This window comes from Eumetopias jubatus, unplaced genomic scaffold (genome assembly GCF_037043125.1).
Source record: "Eumetopias jubatus isolate StellerSeaLion01/CBP00866 unplaced genomic scaffold, mEumJub1_p1.0 scaffold_2, whole genome shotgun sequence".
In the NCBI taxonomy this organism is placed as follows: domain Eukaryota; kingdom Metazoa; phylum Chordata; class Mammalia; order Carnivora; family Otariidae; genus Eumetopias; species Eumetopias jubatus.
Window position 1 is genome coordinate 112,639,859 of NW_028274808.1, and position 19,317 is coordinate 112,659,175.

At 37.4% G+C, this 19,317-nt stretch overlaps 1 protein-coding gene across 1 annotated transcript; it reads right to left on the reverse strand.

Moving 5' to 3' along the window:
- Positions 1-186: 186 nt before the first annotated feature.
- RRH (retinal pigment epithelium-derived rhodopsin homolog) lies at positions 187-17,575 on the reverse strand. The gene is made up of 7 exons (XM_028121355.2): positions 16,504-17,575; positions 11,299-11,489; positions 9,126-9,225; positions 8,204-8,357; positions 7,144-7,312; positions 2,423-2,601; positions 187-1,208 (listed from the first exon to the last, which is right to left on the reverse strand). Exons 1-7 carry the CDS (start codon positions 16,607-16,609, stop codon positions 1,094-1,096), a joined length of 1,014 nt encoding a protein of 337 aa, XP_027977156.1. The 5' UTR covers positions 16,610-17,575; the 3' UTR covers positions 187-1,093.
- Positions 17,576-19,317: the final 1,742 nt, after the last annotated feature.

The following is a 19,317-nucleotide window of genomic DNA, read 5'->3' on the forward strand; positions in this document are numbered from 1 at the left end:
TTATTTAAAATGTTATTTAAAATTGATAGGATGCATATAGAAACAATGAAGTCAGAAAAATTTGCTCAATTAAAAAAAAATACCACAGATTTTAAATGTCCACTATTTAAACAATGGTTATGTAAAACAACAAATAATTGAGTCTACAAATGCATTCAACATTCAACAATTTTTTATTGAGTGCCTACTATGTGCCAGGCAAAATGCATCTACCTGCTAAGGATACATCAAAGAACAAGCATACAGCTATCAATGGACATGAAGTTTCAGTTAAGCAAGACAACATGTTCTACAGATCTGCTGTACACATATTTACCAATACTGTACTGTACACTTAAAAACTGGTTAAGAGGATAGATCCATGTTGTGCTCTTGCCAGAATAAAACAAATTTCAGACAAACAAAACAGGAAGAAGAGAACAAATATACAAAAAAATTGATTAAATTCCAGTGGCAAATATATGGAAATACATATACAGAAAAATGTTAATTAAAAATGCAGAATACATAAAATATGCAGAGAGATTATATTGCTATATAAAGTATGTGCATCAACTAATGTGACTTAGAAGCAACAGTGTTTAATATTTTTGTCAAATAGAAGTTAATAATTGTATTACAATTTTAAAAGTGTGAAATGCTAAAAATGTTTTCCGTCTACCTAGGAACATCCAACAACTCATTTCAGTAATTTACTGATTGATGACTATTATTATTATTATTATTATTAATTTATTTTAACATTAAAATAGTGGCTACTTCTAGTCTAATGGAGAGTCCAGGAAGGTTTCGAGGTCATTGATACAGTGTAATGAATGCCATGATTGGGAGAAAGAGAATGGGCCTTAATCTCATGTGCCTAGATTCATCAAAGGAGATGAATAGTAAGTTTACATGAAGGAAATAAGCAATCACTAGAATAGCCATCCCTCAAACGGAAGAACCAGGAGCTACACTTGAGGAATTTAGGGTCTAATAAGACAATAATCTATGTCTGCATCTGATCTAACCAGGATCATATTTAAAATAAAACTAAACCACTGGGGGGAAAAGTAAGTAAGATATTTTGATGCTGTGTACTTTTTCTCTTATTTCAGTTTCTTCCAGGAGCCAGTGGATTTTGAGATATATCCATTGGTAAAATACTCGTCACGGGCATTGCTTGGTGAGTCTGACATTTGAACATGGCAAACATTGCCTTCCGAAATCTATAGTAGGAAAGGAGAAATCTGGCGTTATCCTATAATGACTTGGAAATCTTAAAGCATTTTCGAATATGGCTAAGACACCTCTATTGCTAACTGACATCTCCAAATAAATATTTGCCTCCAACTTTAACATCTCCTGTTAAGAACATTCATAAATGTATAAGGTATAAAGTATAGTTAAAGACGAGTTTTGCACCATTGATTATAAACATTGAAGACATTTAATAAAAATCAATAATGATGTCTGTTTAAGATGACACTTCAAATGTCAGTTACAATTTACTTGAACTAAGGATATGCATTTCACACATTTGTTTTTCTGAACAAAGGCCAGTTGAAATTAAAGGGAGCTTGAGAATGACTAATCTTTTCAAAAGAACTACCAGTAGAATCTGAATTTAAAATATGTTCTTTATTCTTCTTATGTGATCTGTTTGGTCTTAAAAGTTTGATCTGTAGCTAAAGCTGCTCTCCCAAACATGTGCATAAATACAAACGTTTGCATTTCGGGATCAAATTACCTGGCCTCTACTGAGATTTTTTTTGATCAAATACTTAAGGACAATAAATTAGTTATTCCATCTTTTAGCAGTAACAGAAGTAAAATAATCTAGCCTTCACTGAGGAGACAGAAATCTTTGCTGAGCTCCCTTCCAAGGGAGAAGGAAGTATTCTTTATTGTCCTGAATGACTATCCACTCCTGAAGCTCTTTTACTTTAGCATTGAGTTTTTCTCTTGCATTTGATTATCTTCTTTCTAGTAAATATACAACTACACCACCCACTTATGGAGCCCAACATTGCCTTCCTCACCTTGTCCATTTTCTGATAATAGAATCACTCTTTTCTTTGGAAAATCAATTCCATGTGTTGGGAAGGGGGGTAGCCATGAGAACTAAGCTAAGCCCACCAACCACCTTCCAGCAGGTTTTCTGCCAGAAAGCCATCTGAGATGACACTCGAATTTGGGGGGGCTTAGCTGGTAGAACTTGGGTCTTGGGTTGCAGTAATCATCTCCCCTCCATATGGGAAGAGGCTGTCCCAGAGCTGGAGCTCTAGGCATTTAAAGGCCTAGATGCTTCTCCAGTTGCATGAGCCAAATAATTTTTACACTAGTTTGAAGTGAGTTTCTGTCACTTACCTCCCCAAAAATCTTTTTAACATTCTTTCTATATCCATGTTTTTTATTTGAAAGCATTTTAAACATTACTTACTTTCTGTTAGCAACCACGTAAATACAGGGATTGTAGAATGTAGAAGATTTTGCAAATAGCGGAGCTATGATGGCCATTGAGGGAGGAATCTTCTTTGGGTCACCAAAAGAAGCCCATAAGCACACGATGGAATAAGGGGACCACGCCACCAGAAACATAAGTATCATTATCACAGACATCTGTAAAAAAAATCAGTATTTGGCAAACCCAATATCTAAAATATTGAAATAGCTAATATATTTAAAATAGCACGAAAAATTATCTAGATCGGAATTTGAATAAGTTTATGTTGTTGATGACATAGAGGAAAAACTGAACTTCTCCAAACCTCATCGCACTTCGCTTGTGTGCCTCAAGTCCTCTATGATAACAAGAGCTTGTTAAATGGATAGAACATTAAACAAATGTAAAGAATGTCCTCTTTCTTTTAGTGTGCTAGGGAAGAATACAAAAGCTGGCTTTGATGAGAGGCAGATGAAAACCCACTCCATGGGGCGCCTGGGTGGCTCAGTTGGTTAAGTGACTGCCTTCGGCTCAGGTCATGACCCTGGAGTCCCAGGATCGAGTCCCACATTGGGCTCCCTGCTCAGCGAGGAGCCTGTTTCTCCCCCTAACCCTCCCCCCTCTCATGTACTCTCTCTTTCTCTCTTTCTCACTCTCTCAAATAAATAAATAAATCTTAAAAAAAAAAAAAAAAGAAAACCCACTCCTAACCCACTCCTAACCCACTTCTAGTAATTGTGCTATGGAGTGCTGGCATTGTGCTTTTCCCCCTCACTGTCATTATCTGCTGATCTAAAAAAATAACTAACTTTCTAAATTCAATCTGGAAAAAAACAAAATCCTATTTTGAGTTAATTGTATTCTAATACAGACAATCTGAGCTTGATATACATGTACAGTGTAGACAGTTTTGTAAAGAAGTTCCCCTTGCATCTTGTTTAAATAAAAAATTATAACTTTTACATTGCTCCTTATTGATTGTCCACTAAAATGATGGAAAGAGTAATTTAAAAAGATAAAAACCAGGGAGTGCCTGGGTGGCTCAGTTGGTTAAGCATCGGCCTTTGGCTCAGGTCATGATCAGGGGGTCTTGGGATTGAGCCTCCAAGACGTCCGACTCCCTGCTCAGCGGGGGTGGGGGTCTGCTACTCCCTCTCCCTCTGCCCCTCCACCCTGCTCATTCTCTTTCTCTCTCTCTCAAGTAAATAAATAAAATCTTTTAAAAAAAAGATAAAAACCCCTAAGGATTGAGAGTCACAGATTGAAAATAGCTTTGTAAAAATTAAAACTGAACAACCACTGGACAAGCTGCAAATTACTTATCAGACACAAGAATAATTTAAAAATAAATAAAACTTTTTAAAAAGAGCCAGCAGTGAGGGAAAACTAAATACAGACTAATCCATTCCACAAAACTACATAAAGTCCCTGGAATTGGAGGTAGCAAGCTAGCTTTGAATGTGGGGCTACACATGGAACTTAAAATAGCAGAACTCACTGAAACCTGCAGAAAGAAGCAATTAGATTTCTGAACCCCCTCACTCAGCCAGGCAACTCCCCTTCCTCTCCTCAGAAGAATCCAGAGGTTCAGTGTAAGAGGCAGGAAACTAGGGGGCACTGGGCCGCTGAGAGCTGGAGCACTGTAACTAGAAAGAGGGGTGATGCATGCTGTCCCCTCCCTGTTCTGAGCCATGAGAGTATGGGAAACAGACTTGTGCTTCCCACTCAGGAACATGAAAGAATCTTCTCCTTGAAAATTGACCAGCCCAAAAGAAAATACATGGAGATACAGAGCATCAGAAATTCCCCCAAAGGAACATCCCAGTGAACAAGGATGCCCAGAGCTTACAATCAGCTTTTTAGTGCATCACTCTTAAATTTGCAGAAGACAGTCATTGACCACCAGACACTGAGGAAACAAACTGACAGGCAGAGACAAAAATGGCACACACGTGCAAACACACACACACACACACACACTCACACAATGGAATATTACTTAGCCATAAAAAATGAAATCTTGCCATTTGTAGCAACATGGATGGACCTAGAAGGTATTATGCTAAGTGAAATAAGTCAGAGAAAGAAAATACCATATGACTTCATTTATATGTGGAATCTAAGAAACAAAACAAATGAACAGACAGAAAATGGAAATAGACTCATAAATACAGAGAATTGGTGGTTGCCGGAGGAGAGGAACATAGGGGGATGGGCAAAATAGGTGAAGGGGATTATGTGGTACAAACTTCCAGTTATAAAATAAATAAAGTCATAGGGATGAAAAGTACAGCATAGGGAGTATAGTCAATAATATTGTAATAACATTGTATGATGACAGACGGTAGCTACAATTATTGTGGTGAACATTGCGTAATGTGGAGAATCACTGAATCACTGTGTTGTACACCTGAAACTAATATAACATTGTATGTCAACTATACTTCAATAATAATGTTTTTAAAAAGATAGCCAAAAACAGTGGTGCAGAAATTCAGGGGAAACAAAAAATATGTGATGAACAGAAGGAAAATGTAAATATGTACATAATACCATCACAAAAATGAGAGAAGATATATATCCATAAAACAAGAAAAGGAGGCTACTGGAAAGGAGTAGAGGATGTAAAATTAACTCTTTTTATCTATAAAAACCATTTTTATCCTTTATCCTATCTAAAAAATAAAGGGCAGAATTTTAAAAATGCAGTGGCAAGGTTGATGTGGTCAGCCAGGATTAGGGTAATGAGGTGAGTCATGCGAGTGCAGGGTCAGATCCTGTGTTATTTAAAATTTTATATTTTGGGCGCCTGGGTGGCTCAGATGGTTGGGCGTCTGCCTTCAGCTCAGGTCATGATCCCAGGGTCCTGGGATCAAGTCCCGCATCGGACTCCCTGCTCCTTGGGAGCCTGCTTCTCCCTCTGCTTCTCTCTCCCTCTGTCTCTCATGAATAAAAAAAAAAAAAAATTATATTTTGTTCAATATGGGGTAACTATTTTTTTTATTTAAAATCAATTAACATATAGTGTATTATTAGTTAGAGAGGTAGAGTTTAGTGATTCATCAGTTGCATATAACACCCAGTTCTCATTCTATCAAGTGCCCACCTTAATACCCATCACACAGTTACCCCATCCCCCCACCCCCCTCCCCTCCAGCAACCCTGTTTCCTAGAGTTGAGTCTCTTATCATTTGTCTCTCTCTCTCTCTGATGTGACATTAAATTTGATTTTTTTAAAAATACTACATTAACTACTTTTTTTTTGAATTGCTGAGTTTTTTGGTGCCTGTTTAAATCTTACACCCAAGGCTTGAGCCTCACTTTTCTCACCCAATCCCAGATCTGGACATGGTTGAGGAAATCTTGCAGAAAGCAGAAACAAAAACAAAGCCCAAGACAGGGACAACACAGGAGAGAGCATTTAAGAAAATTAGAAGATATATTCAGGAGATTCAATATCAAAAAAAAAGACTTCCAGAAAAAAAGAACAGGAAAAAAAAAAAAAAAACAGGAAGGAAATCACCAGAGAAATAATACAAGAAATCTCCCAGAAGGGGAAGACTTGAGTCTTCATATTGAAAGCACTCACCAAGTACCCAGAACATGGGTGAATAAAGAGGCCCCTCAAGGCACATCAGCATGAAATTCCAGAAAACTGGAGAAACAGAGATGATCCTCCAAGCTTCCAGAGAGAACACATAGAACACTTATACTAAGGGTCAGTCACCATAATGCTGCCAGCTTTCACAACAGCAGCACTGGAAGCTAGGAGACTCTAGAGCAATGCCTTCAAAATTCTTTGAAAATCATGGTTCTACTTAAAATTCCATGCGAGACAAACCGTCAAATATGATCATAGAATTAAGACAGTTTCAGGCAACAAAATCTTTAAAAATTTATCTCCCTATAACCTCCTCAGAAATCTTTTTGAGAATGTGCTCCACCAAACGAGAGCGAGTAACCAAATAAAAGGGAAGATATGCAAGCCAGAAAACAGGCGATCCAACCGAGAGAGGCCACAGGCATTCCCAGCTGTCCACAAGGAGATGTGAGGATGCCGGCAGTGGTCTTGGAGAAGGGCCAGTGTAGAGCAAGATGCGTGGGAGTGCCGGGAGGGACAGTTCCAAGAGAAGGGATAAAGTCAATTAGTCTCTGATGCATTTGAAAAAAGAGGAGAAAGGCGCTTCTGGTGGGGAGTTGAGAGAGGAATCAGTGACCCATACACAGAACAGTGAGCAAACAAAACTATGGGGGTGGGGAGAAGAGAGGAAGAGCAGAAGAGGGGGCCGAGAGGGAGAGAAAAAAAGAAAATGAGTGATTAACCCCAAAAGAAAAAATTGTATCAAAAAATACAAATCACAGAACCATACAGAGATCTACAATAAACAAAATTTAAGTAGTTACAATAAGGTACAGTAATGTAACCAAATATTAACATTATGCTGACAAGATGAGGAAAGAGAAAGGTTGGGGTGGAGGAGGAGGAAAGATGGTGTATGAGAAATAAATTCTCATGATCCATAGCAGGAAATCAAGAGTAATAGCAAACAAAAATACCCAAAACAGCAGATAAACACATCATTTAGAGATGTGGAGACAAACACAAGAAAAAGAGCCAAAAAGTAAAAATCAGGTGTTGGGGAGAGGTGATTGTAATAGGCACCACATATGTGCAAAAGCTCCATGACAAAGACATTTTAAGGATTTTAATGTCTTACCTTTGTTACATCTACCTGATCTGACCAGTCTCTGTTGAGGTACTCAGTGCAGTTACTAGTGGTATGACATTTAATGGATCGAGTGACATGGTAATAGCAGTAAAACATCACTGTCAAGGGCACAATAAAATTTATCACAATAACTGTCATCGTGAAAGAAACAAAAGATCTGAAAATAAGAAAAGGGAATCATTATATCACTATTTGTTTAATGTGCTGAATAGGGGAAAGGAAACAGGACAATAATTAAAAATAATCCTGACACTGTTCAATAGTCACTATAGTATGACGTAGCTTAGGAAGGATATCTAACTAGTTCATTTAGACTAGAGGGTGGCAAAACTATGGCCTATGGGCCACACCCAGTTGGTCGTCTGTCTTTGTAAATTAAACTTTATTGGAACTACATTCATTTACATACTGTCTATGGCTGCTTTCACAGGCAGGGTTGAACAATTATAACAGAGACAGTCTTGTCTGTAAAGCCTAAAATATTTTCTTGTTGACCCTTTACAAAAAGTTTAAGATTTAGATTCAGTTTGAGAGTTAGAAATTTTCTACCAGTTTTTGAGTCATCTTTCATTTTCTTTAACAAACTAAGTTACCCTCTTTTCCCTGGTAAATACAGAAGAGCACCACTAAGAAGCAAGCAAGTCCTTCTGGTGACTGTGCCTTTGCTGTGTCATTTCAGCTTTATCACCAGATCATCCTGAAAAGATAGTAGGGAGTCAGCCTGAGCTTTCGGCGTTCGGGACAGCCACATGCTGTCTGGCGGTACTAACGCTCCGTCTTCCCTTTCAGATTCTACCCCTGAGATACCAATACTGAATGGGTGCTCAGGAGAGAAAGGCCGGAAGAGGGTAAGGGAACAAGGGCGCTTGATGGCCTTCACTTGCAAGCAAGCGTAATGCAGTGCTGGCCGGAATCACATCATCACCACAAAGGAAGCACCTGGCCACACTGTGTGCAAAACATTTGATCTGAGCTCAAATTTGAAATGATGAGAGAACGTCTACATTAGAAGCATCTGATTACTGTAAAGTGAAAATGTGTCTCTTACGCATCATTTTTCCGCCAGTTTATGGTACAAGTAGCCCCAGTAGGATCTGGGGCATAACTAGCCCACCCTATGATAGGCATCAAAGCCCAAAAGAGTCCATTGAGCCAGGCCCCCAGAATCATGAGGATGTAAGTGTTGCTGGTCATTCTTCTTCCTATTAACAAACAGATGAGATATTAGCATCATTTGCCACTGATGGAATTCATTTCTTCACTTTGTCTTAACTGGTTATTCAAAGTTGTTGTCAAGTAGATTCTTTACAAAGCACTTTAGTTCACTCAGAGCCTATTTACATGAATTCATATTCAGGAAAAAAAAAAAGGCATTTAAGCCTGTACCTGAATGATAGAAAGGATCAGCCAGAGGACAAGCAGGGAGAAGCACTCTCCAGGCCTACAGAAACAGCATTTACAAAGATCCCAAAGTGGGAAAGGCCTAGGCCAGTACCCCAAAGTGAGGGGGCCCCAGCCAAAGCTGGAAAGATAGCCAGGGGCCCGACCACATGGAGCCTTGGAGCTTGTGCTGTGAAATTTGGATTTTATTCTAATATCACAGAAAATCACTGAAACTTTTGAACAAGGATTGTCAGAGAAATGAGACTGACCAATGCAGTCTTAATGCAACTCATTACATTTCTGTTTTATTTTTTTAAAAAGATTTTATTTATTTCTGAGAGAGAGAAAGAGCATGAGCAGGGGGAGGGGCAGAGGGAGATGCAGACTCCCCGCTGAGCAGGGAGGCGGATGCGGGACTTGATCCCAGGACCCTGGGATCATAACCTGAGCTGAAGGCAGAGGCTTAATTAACCGACTGAGCCACCCAGGCGCCCCAATCATTACATTTATATTTTAAAGTGCATGTGTGTTGAGTGGTACTTAGGCAAGAAACGGATTCATTGAGAAAGCTGAGAGAAGTGCTATACCTGTGTCCGGACTACAGATGGTCAGGTATCTATCCATGGCCACAACAGTGAGTAGTCCAATACTTGCCATTCCAAAAAAGATATTCAAGCCGGCATAAATCTAAAAATCAAAATTGGAAAGAAAACACCATTCTACACACCCTCCCAAGAGACACTTAAATTTTTATTCCATGGCTAGAATACATCTTAAGGACATTGAATGTTTTTTATTTTAATAATTTTAGGATACACTTTCCATTGTCATGTAACTGGCTTATTAAAGGCATGCATGGAAGGTGTTTTAGGTCTTTAAAATAAACTTTTTAAAAATTTTAAGACTTAAAACTTCTATACAACATACTCTATAACAAACCATAAATTAGGTGCAGTGCATATAACAAACAAAATACTAGTGTTCACAAGATAGAGAATTCAACAAAGAGGAAAAGACAAACAGGAAAATGGGCTATTCACACAGGAGGAAACCTGAATGTTTATAAGATGTAAACCACAATACGTATTCAAAGAAGTGTAAATCATTAAGATACCATTTTATACCCATCAAAATGATAAAAAAAATTAAAAGTCTGATAATCCCAAGCACTGGAGAGAATGTGGAATAACGGAAGTTCTTATAATTGGCGTACCCATTTTGGAGAGCAATTTGGCCACATCTGATGGAACTGAAGATGAATATTCTCTATAACCCAACCATCCTTCTCCTAAGCAATATGTTTAAAGAAACTCTTACATATTGTAGGAGACATAAGAATGCTTATTGAAGCCTTGTTTGTGACCAAAAACAAATGGGAATAAATGCTTAATAACAAAAATACATACATTGGGGTATGTTCACAAAATGGAGTATCATGTAGCAGTTAAAATGAGTGACTTATAGGGTGCCTGGGTGGCTCAGTTGGTTGGGCGACTGCCTTCGGCTCAGGTCATGATCCCAGGGTCCTGGGATCGAGTCCCGCATCGGGCTCCCTGCTCGGCGAGGAGCCTGCTTCTCCCTCTAACCCTCCCTCCTCTCATGTACTCTCTCTCTCTCATTCTCGCTCTCTCAAATAAATAAATCTTAAAAAAAAAAAAAAAATGAGTGACTTATAGCTACATCCATCAACATGGATAAACTTCAAAAACATAGTATCATATAATAAGACTGCATCATGTAAACAATATATTATTTATACAGAGTTTAAAAATATACAGACAGTTTATGTGCAGGTAAATATGTATTAAGATAGAAAAACATTCATGGTAGAGGAGGTAAGATTGGGGATAGTATGCAATCACCTTCAACAGTATTTTTCAAGTTTTAGATCTTAATTCTTTTTTAAGATTTTATTTATTTGAAACAGAGACAAGCAAGCAGGAGGGGGAGGACTCTCAGGCTGACTCCACACTGAACACACAGAGCCAACACAGGGCTCGATCTCAGGACCCTGAGATCATGACCTGAGCAGAAACCAAGAGTAGGTCCCTTAATTGACTGACCCACGCAGGTGCCCCTCAAGTTTTTTTTAATCTTTAAAAAGCAAAACCACCTGAGGCACATAGAGCAAAACATTAAGATTTGACAAAACCAGGTGGGACATACATGAGTATTCATTATTCTATTACTCTCATTTAATTCTCTATAATTTTATGGCTTAAAATAGTAAACTGTTTTAAAACCTCAGCCCAAAAGTTGTATCTGCCTACTATCCTAATATGAATTAGTATTAATATATTTCCTTGTCAGTAAAACTAATAATGGATATAATTAATTGCAAGTCCACTGGAGGACTGTCCATAGGGGGAAAAAAACTGGTAGCTTAACTACATTACTTAGATATTATGATATTGTCATTAAAGTTTATCGTTCCAATGAAAACAGGATATTTCTTTTTGAATTTGCAATATGCAAGTTTTTGAATATGCAAATTTTTACTTCTTTCTTCTCTAGCTGAATGCTGATTTTTTGTTTTTTTCCTTTGGGTTAGGGAAATTTTGAAAATATAATGAATACTACCAATGTCATTTCTCTTTTATTAAGTAATACATTTCCCAGTCACTTCTGAAACTATTTTCAGCACTTTATCTATTATCCTACATGATCTTATTTGAATCCCTTGGGATTTCTTTTTTTAGACATTTAAATTTACATCTCTTTAATATTTTATTTTGCTTTCATTCCAAAGATCTCCAATACCTGGCATCCTGCGTATCCAAATTTCCAGCTTCCATACAGATCTGAAGCTGCAGACATGGGATAGCCAATGCTACTGACCCCTATATCAGTAACAGCCAGGTTAATGATAATTGCATTTGTGGGTGTCCGAAGTTCCTTGTACTTAATGAAGATGCCCAGAACTATTAGGTTGCTGAAAATACTTATTATACCTGAGAACACAGACAAAAGAAAACACACACACACACACACACACACACACACACCACTTTGTTTAATTTGAATGTTTAAAAGTAGTATCCAAATTAAATATTTAAGCCCCTTCAATAACAGCAAATCCATTTTAGTTCACTTATGTGAGGAGCTCCAACTGTTCTTAAAAACTGGTTGTAATACCTTCCCAGCCCTTCTGTGAAATGGAAATAAGAAAATTTAAACAAAGACTCTACCAATTGCATACAGAGCACTGCAGGCTGGTTTTAATGTCCTCCCTATTAATCATGCTGCCCTTGAAATTCCTCCCGTCTTCCATGAGACCACCTCTGCTGATTTTTAAGATATATGTGTGACCATACCACCTCTTTTGGCAGTCTCTCTCCTGCTCCTTCCTGAGGCCCGAGGCTTTTCTTTCTCTATAGTTTGCTTTCTCAAGCCTCAACTATCTTTCTACCCTAACAGCTCTTCTGTCACTTTCCAGCCCTGACCCATGCTCCAGTTCCATATCCCTTTGCATTCAACTCATTGCCATTAAACATTTACTAGGGATCTACCATGTATAAGATCATACGACTGTTCCAGTATTTCTGGAAACTCACCATGTCCAAATCTGAGTACCTCGTCCAACGTGCACACATGGACACCCCCCTGCGGAAAGCCCACTGCAAGGTTTGATTATTCGGAAAGGGAATCGGGCTGGCTTTTATGTACATTGAGAAGCCTCACAGGTGATACCACCCTAGTCAAGGTTCCACAGTCTGGGATCTGTTAGCCTTGGAGGTCCAGAAACTCACTGTTGTCAATGCCCTGGAATGGGCTGGATTCAGGTAGACAGATGACTGAACTTCATAATCAGAATGGCAGTGTATTAGTATATAATGAGTGGTATTGTTGAATGAACCACTCATGTTAGCCCAATTAACAACCTCTACATCCTGCAAAGGATACATAAGTTTCCTATAAGCCAGATGGGGCCATATTAGGTCCTAACAGTGGGGGTGTGAGCAGCCCCCCAACAATTGTAGAGAGGGAAGGTTTCCAAGCACCAACACACAAAAGTATCAGCTGAGGAAGAACTTCCATTATATCTTGGCACCTCAGTAAAACTTTTTAGCATCCTGCGACACTAATCCTCCAGATTCCTATTCTTTCCCCTCTGTGCTGTTGGCAAAATAAGCTGGCTACAACAGAGAATTAGCCATGTTTCTTCTCAGGGCTCCAATACTCTCCATTGGCTGTGGGATAAAAGCCCACACATCCCAACCTGATATCCAGGTTTTGCCTCAATCTGTTTTCACCTCTCTAAGCAAATTTCCACACTTGCCAAACAAGCCATCCATTCTAATTATTTATCAAACGCACAAGGCTTGTTGTAAAGCCTCTCCCACTTGGAACACCCTATTTTTTTCCTATACCTATACAAATGTTAACCATCCTTCAAAGTTCTATTCAAGCCCAGCTCTGCTGAAAAGCTTTCCCCTACCCACAGTAATTCTCCCTTCTCTAAATTCCCAAAGTGCTTGCTTATATTATACATTATTCATCTTATGTGATGCTAGATTTAACTTTTAGATATTCCTAGTCTTCTCATCCAGATTTCAGGTTCCTAATGACTTCTGTATTCTATGAGTATGTGGCATATAGCAGATTTGTTTGATAAACAGACCACAACTAAAACTCATATTAATTTCTACTATTCCTGCAAGGCATACGTAAGGCACAATGATGGCAAATTTGGTGATTCTTTGGCTCTATTTTTAACTTTTTATTTTTTCTTAAGATTTTATTTTTAAGTAATCTCTACATCCAGCATGGGGCTAGAACTCACAAACCCGAGATCGAGAGTCATATGCTCTACCAACTGAGCCCAGCCAGGTGCCACTCTTTGGCTCTAATTTTAGCATCAAGTATTGTAGCATACATACAAGAAATACTCCAAAAAGCTTATTGAATTGAAGAATCTTTCTAAGCTAACTACTAATTGACGATATTTAAAGTCAAATAAAACATAGTACAGTAAGTTGTTGCCTACCAAGTACACAACCAGAATAAAGTAACTGTACTTTGGGGGAGGTCTTAGATATAATGGAGGGTATGCAGTAAACAATTTGGCCTTTTTCTCTATTCGCTCAGCAGCTATCTCAAGCTCTCTGTTCTGTTTTCCTAACTGCAGGTATTTTCTAATGAGTAGACAATAGATCATTTAATAGGTCTAAATTAATTTCCTCTTGATTTCTGTGGCTTTCTTACAATCTCTTGGCAGATCCTACTTAATCTACACCCTGGCCTTGCTTTCTCCATCTCTACCTTATTAAATATGTGCCTCGTCCTAGACCCCCTTTCTTTTCACACTGACCACATAATCTGTGATTTCATACATATCCGAGGCTATGTGCTGCTGCTTTCCAGATTGAGCTCATAAAATCCAAACCCACGTGTCCAGCTTTTTACTGGACATCTCTCACACCGAACCAAGAGAATTTTCTCTTCCTTCTTCAAACCTGTTCTTCCCCACATGTATTCCTATCTTGGTGAATAGCTTCACCATCTAACCACCAGAGCCCCCAAACAGAAAACTTGTCATCTTTGACACTCCCTTTCCTTCTCCCTCAATTGCCACATCCAACCATCAATTCTAACTTCTGGCTCTTGAACGTATCTACTTCTATCTCGATTGCCACTTCTCCCTCCTCAGGATCCTTTTTAATCACACAGGGGCCTCCTATGTGGTCTCTTAGCTACTACTATAGCATATCTCTAAAATGCAAAATGGAATCATGTCATTCAGTGACTCCTCATCGCCTTTATGACTTAGGCGATTCTCCATTACTTGGTACACAGCCTCCTCTGCAGCCTAGTATCTCTTACCCTTCAACTTACAATTCATCCAGAATGAATGTATTTCAGATCCTCAATTTACCATGTCCTCTTGCCTCCCAGCCTTACCTGGAGAAAGGGAGAATGCTCAAGCTGCTAAAAGTTTGTAAGAGCTAAAATCTAAAAGAAATATTAAATTGAAAATTAAAATTTAAACAAAAAATCTAATAAACTCTTGATAAAATTTCTTCTTCTCATAGCTTTGGTTTTGATTTGGAAATATAAGTGGGTTTCGTTAAAAGGGGAAAACTAGGGGACCTAAAGAACAATAAATCTTTCAACAGAAGCATAAAGAGGTTAGATATGCTCCCTTCAGTTTATCTACCAAAACCACAAATAACACATACCCAAGGTATTCCTTAATAAAACTGACTGTTGAGGTTACATGAGGGCTCTAGAATCAAAATGCCTCAGTTCAATCCTGGCGCAGCTATTTAGTAGCTACATGTGTGTGTTGGGTAAGTTACTTAAACTCTTCGTCTGTATAAACAGGGAAGATAAAACTCACTTACTGACTGTGTGTTAGGATGAATTATTCTGTATGTGTAAGTATTTAGAACAGTGCAAGTATTCAAATAACAATAGCAGTGGTAGTGGTGGTGGTGGTGGTGATCATCATCATCATAGTAGTGGTAGTAAAATTCCAATTATTGTTTCTGCTACAGGCATAAGAACCAGAGAGAACAATTACTTAACAAGAAATTTTCTTTGCATGCTACTTTTGTAAACAGATCAAAAAAGACAGCTTTACTTGGTCATCTACGAAAAACTAACTAAACTAAAAGTTTGTATACAAAGTATTTCTATGTAGTTGTAATAAGATTTTCTCTTTAATTAGCATATTGTTTTTTCATACTGTTGCAACAACAAAAATCAAAAAGAAAATAGAACTTGTCCAGTACTTATCATACAGAGGTATTCAAGTGAACAAATTAGTGTATCACTAAAATTTACAAAAATTAACTGAAGAATCACAGTTTCTAGCACAGAAGTAATTGTGAATTATAGGGTAACTAAGCAACTATAAAGAATATACTGGGTATAGTAGGATTTGTGATACTTTGCCCTCCACTTTTGAATATATTTGAGAATTTCATAAGTCAATCCAAAAAATGACAATAAACCAATATAACTAAGTTACTTCTAAAACTCATTAATGAGCATAAAGTTGGAAATGAAGTGACTACTCAATATAAAATTTATACAATTCAACCTACACATTAAAAAGATAATTAGACAACTTCTATTTTATTTCCCCCATCCCTTTTTTGCAACAAACATGCCTTTATCTTAATCCCGTATACATCAATGAGTGTGTACATGTGGGGAGAAAGAAACAAGTATGTGTGTCCCAATACCTACTGTATGTGTCATTTAGGTCATTTAATATTACTCTTCTCAACAATCATGACAGTTATCTTATTCTTATCCTGTTTCCAGATAAGAAAATGGAAGAACAAGCTGAAGGAACTTGCTTACTGTTGCAAAGATAAGATACTAAAAGATGAAATCCAAAGCTCAAGTGTTTTCCAATACAGCATATTCTGGGAATGAGCTGAATTTTCAAATTCTGTCCTCAGTGACAATAGAGTCTGCTCTTTTTACAACTTTAATTTTCTTTTTAAGGCCTTTCCATCTTAACTAGATTCCACCACCAAAGACAAGACTATGAACAGGATGTATGAGAGCAGTAAAGGACATAAAAATACATTTTTGCCATGGTACACACTCTTCCCCAATAAAAACTTGACAATGTAATAACCAAATATATGGATGATTATAAAAGAATTATTTTATAGAAAACTTTTCTTAGCCCCACTTCACTACTGTTACATTGTTTATCAAGATTCAAAATAACTTGTGACATTAACCACCATTAACAATGCCTTCATTTATCCTTTCACCTACATTCTCTTACTATACAGACAAGAAATACGGCAAGTATTATTACTCCTATTTGCGCACCCCACACGCGCACCCCAACTCAGAAAGGATAAGTGACTTGTTGGCCAACAACATGGAACTTGAAACATCTCTGAACCCATGCTTTTTCTACCACCTTATGCTGAAAACCTCTGCTTTTCTTCACCCATTTGAAAACAAAATAATGGTTAATGGAGTAAACATCCATACCTGCTGTGATCAAGTAAGCTGCAACAATATTGTGTTCAGTCTGTGAAAAGACAGAGCCATCTTCATTTTTAGAGTCTGTACTGTTGTCTAAATTATTCCTTAGCATTTTGAAGAAATTGAGACAGCCTTCATAATGAGCCTTCAATAATTATGAAATATCTTAAGAACCAATGAAGAAAGAATTTTCAGAACCAATCATTTCCACTTACAGACCTCGAAGAAGGGCCTTTTCATAGAGGCCCTCCCTTAACAAACTTAATTGGGCTGGAGAGGAAAGGATTTTAATTCCCAGAACAAGGAAAAAGCTTATTAGCAAAATAAAAAGAAATACCAAGCACCACACATTTTAAACAATTGGGGCATCAGTCCTGTATCTAAGGAGATTATCAAGTACATACCTCCCATTCAAACAATAAGCAAACTCAAAATCAGCAGGAGCTGACTTAACTGACTGCTGCTGGAAATCAGTTCTGAAATTAAGAACAAGGCTTCGTCTCCTAAAACTTTTCAGATTAAGGTCCCTGCTTTCTGCCGAGCCTTTCAAGTTCTTCCATTTGTTTCTTTTTCCATAACAATTTGAATAATCAGACATAAACAAAGAAGTAATCTCCTTCCATCCTTCCAAGTCTCACTTCCTTAGAGGTAGTAATATTTTTTGGTGTGTATCTTCTGTTTTTCTTTGCTTATACAAACATATATTCATACTAGGATTTGAGGTTTCTCCCACTTTTTTTTTCTTTTAAGCAAAAATGGGGAGATATGCATATATAAAATCATTCTGTTAACTTGTTTTCCCCTAAAGTCATATCATAAATTCCAGGCCAATAAACCTAAGTCTAACATTAATAGCTTGTATTTCATGGCATGGATATATATGATCTACTTCACAGCCCACTTTACTTAATTTACCCTATGTTTTGATATGCACAAGTAATTATCAGATAATAACAATCATAGCATATCTCAGCAAAGAATCTGGATTCAATCATTCATCTTGTAAGGTACAGAGCAATTCTAATATTCTGGACCACCCTGTAATAACCCAAAAAGTAGTTATACAAACGGGTTATAATGTAGCATGAAAATTGTTAGAATAAGATATCCCTACCACTTCTCCCCCCCCATATTCTTTATGTCATGTATGAATACTAAAATCTGATTCTTTTCAAGTTAATTTTTCAAAATCAGTAACTTCAGAGAAATGCTAGATGCACCAGTTAACAGTGTAAACATGTAACAGAACCACTAGGGGGCTATATTTACCCACTTAATTTAATTTTATAACTCCTAAAATGGCACAGCAGGAAAGACCCAAGATAATCCTTTGCCTCAATTCTTCCAGCTACGTATAAAATAAAGTTGAGGGGCGCCTGGGTGGCTCAGATGGTTAAGCGTCTGCCTTCGGCTCAGGTCATGATCCCGGGGTCCTGGGATCGAGCCCCGCATCGGGCTCCCTGCTCAGCGGGAAGCCTGCTTCTCCCTCTCCCACTCCCACTCCCCGTGCTTGTGTTCCCTCTCTCGCTGTGTCTCTCTCTGTCAAATAAATAAAATCTTTAAAAATAAATAAGTAAATAAAATAAAAATAAAAAAATAAAATGAAGTTGAGGGGCGCCTGGGTGGCTCAGTTGAGTAAGTGTCTGCCTTCAGTTCAGGTCGTGGTCCCAGGGTCCTGGGTTAGCAATCCGGGTCTTCAGGCTCCCTGCAAATGGGGAGTCTACTTCTCCCTCTCCCTCTGCCCCCACCACCACTCGTCTTCTCTCGTGCTCTCTCTCTCAAATAAATAAAATCTTTTTTTAAAAGAATTAAAAAATAAAATGAAGTTGAGCCAGGTTGATCTGTCCCAGATCTTATAGCTACCAGTACTCAAAATTTTATGTATGTAAATACTCCAAAGAGTATCTATATTAGGAAAGTGAATCTCATCAGATTCCAAAAGTAATTTTCCGAAAAAGTAATTTTCAGCATATTTGTTCATCATATATATTTATTAATTCTGCTGCAATTCCATTAATCAAAAAAGATAAGTAAAACCCAAATTACTGATAGAGACAATACTATATGCTACTCAAACAAGCATTCCAGAGTTAACCAAGTATTAATATTAGGTACAGCATGCTAGAAAATTTAAGGAAAGATGGAAACATCATTCTTTCTGAGAACAAATATGTGTGTTTGGGGGGGAAATCAATGGCAGGGAAATGGTTCCATTATCACAGCATTCTAACTTGCTATCATAGTTACTTCCTGATACTACACTAGCAGTAGGGATCAAAAATCCATTTCATTTGTAATGTCCCTACCCAGGAATCTGAACATGTATTTATTTCTAATGAATAACATCTCTTCTTTTCTTATGATAAATAACATCTTAAGAGTTTCTTTTAAAAAATAAAAACATTCAAACTTTCAAGATCCCATCTAAGATTGTTGAATGAGAATTGAACATTTCTCCAGAAATTACTTGAACTTCAGTTCTCACGTGAACAGAGCTGTTCCAACTTTAATACATTCATAATCAACACTATAATTTGCTAATCAATTATTAATTGAAATTAAAGAAACTGCTTTAGTAACTCTTAACGTACACAAGTGAAATGAAATAAAAGGTGCTGATGTTTTCATATACAAAAGGCAAAGATTTTGAAAGGGGGTGTTAATTTATAAATAACATTAAAGTACTGTTCCCCTAACCTACTTTTTTAAAGATCAGTTATATATGTTAACAAATCATTTTTCCTATCTGAAATCCACTGAGTTTTAGTTATTCCTTTTAACTTCAAAAATAGCTGTTTTAATAAACACAGCTGCTCTAAC

Excerpts from the sequence above, each read along its gene's own strand:
- RRH (XM_028121355.2), bottom strand. The coding sequence starts at position 16,609 with ATGCTAAGGAATAATTTAGACAACAGTACAGACTCTAAAAATGAAGAT. Across the intron at positions 2,602-7,143 it reads ATCAGGTAGATGTAACAAAG|ATGTCTGTGATAATGATACT; the intron begins GTAAGACATTAA and ends TTTTTTTTACAG. Across the intron at positions 1,209-2,422 it reads TACGTGGTTGCTAACAGAAA|ATTTCGGAAGGCAATGTTTG; the intron begins GTAAGTAATGTT and ends TTCCTACTATAG.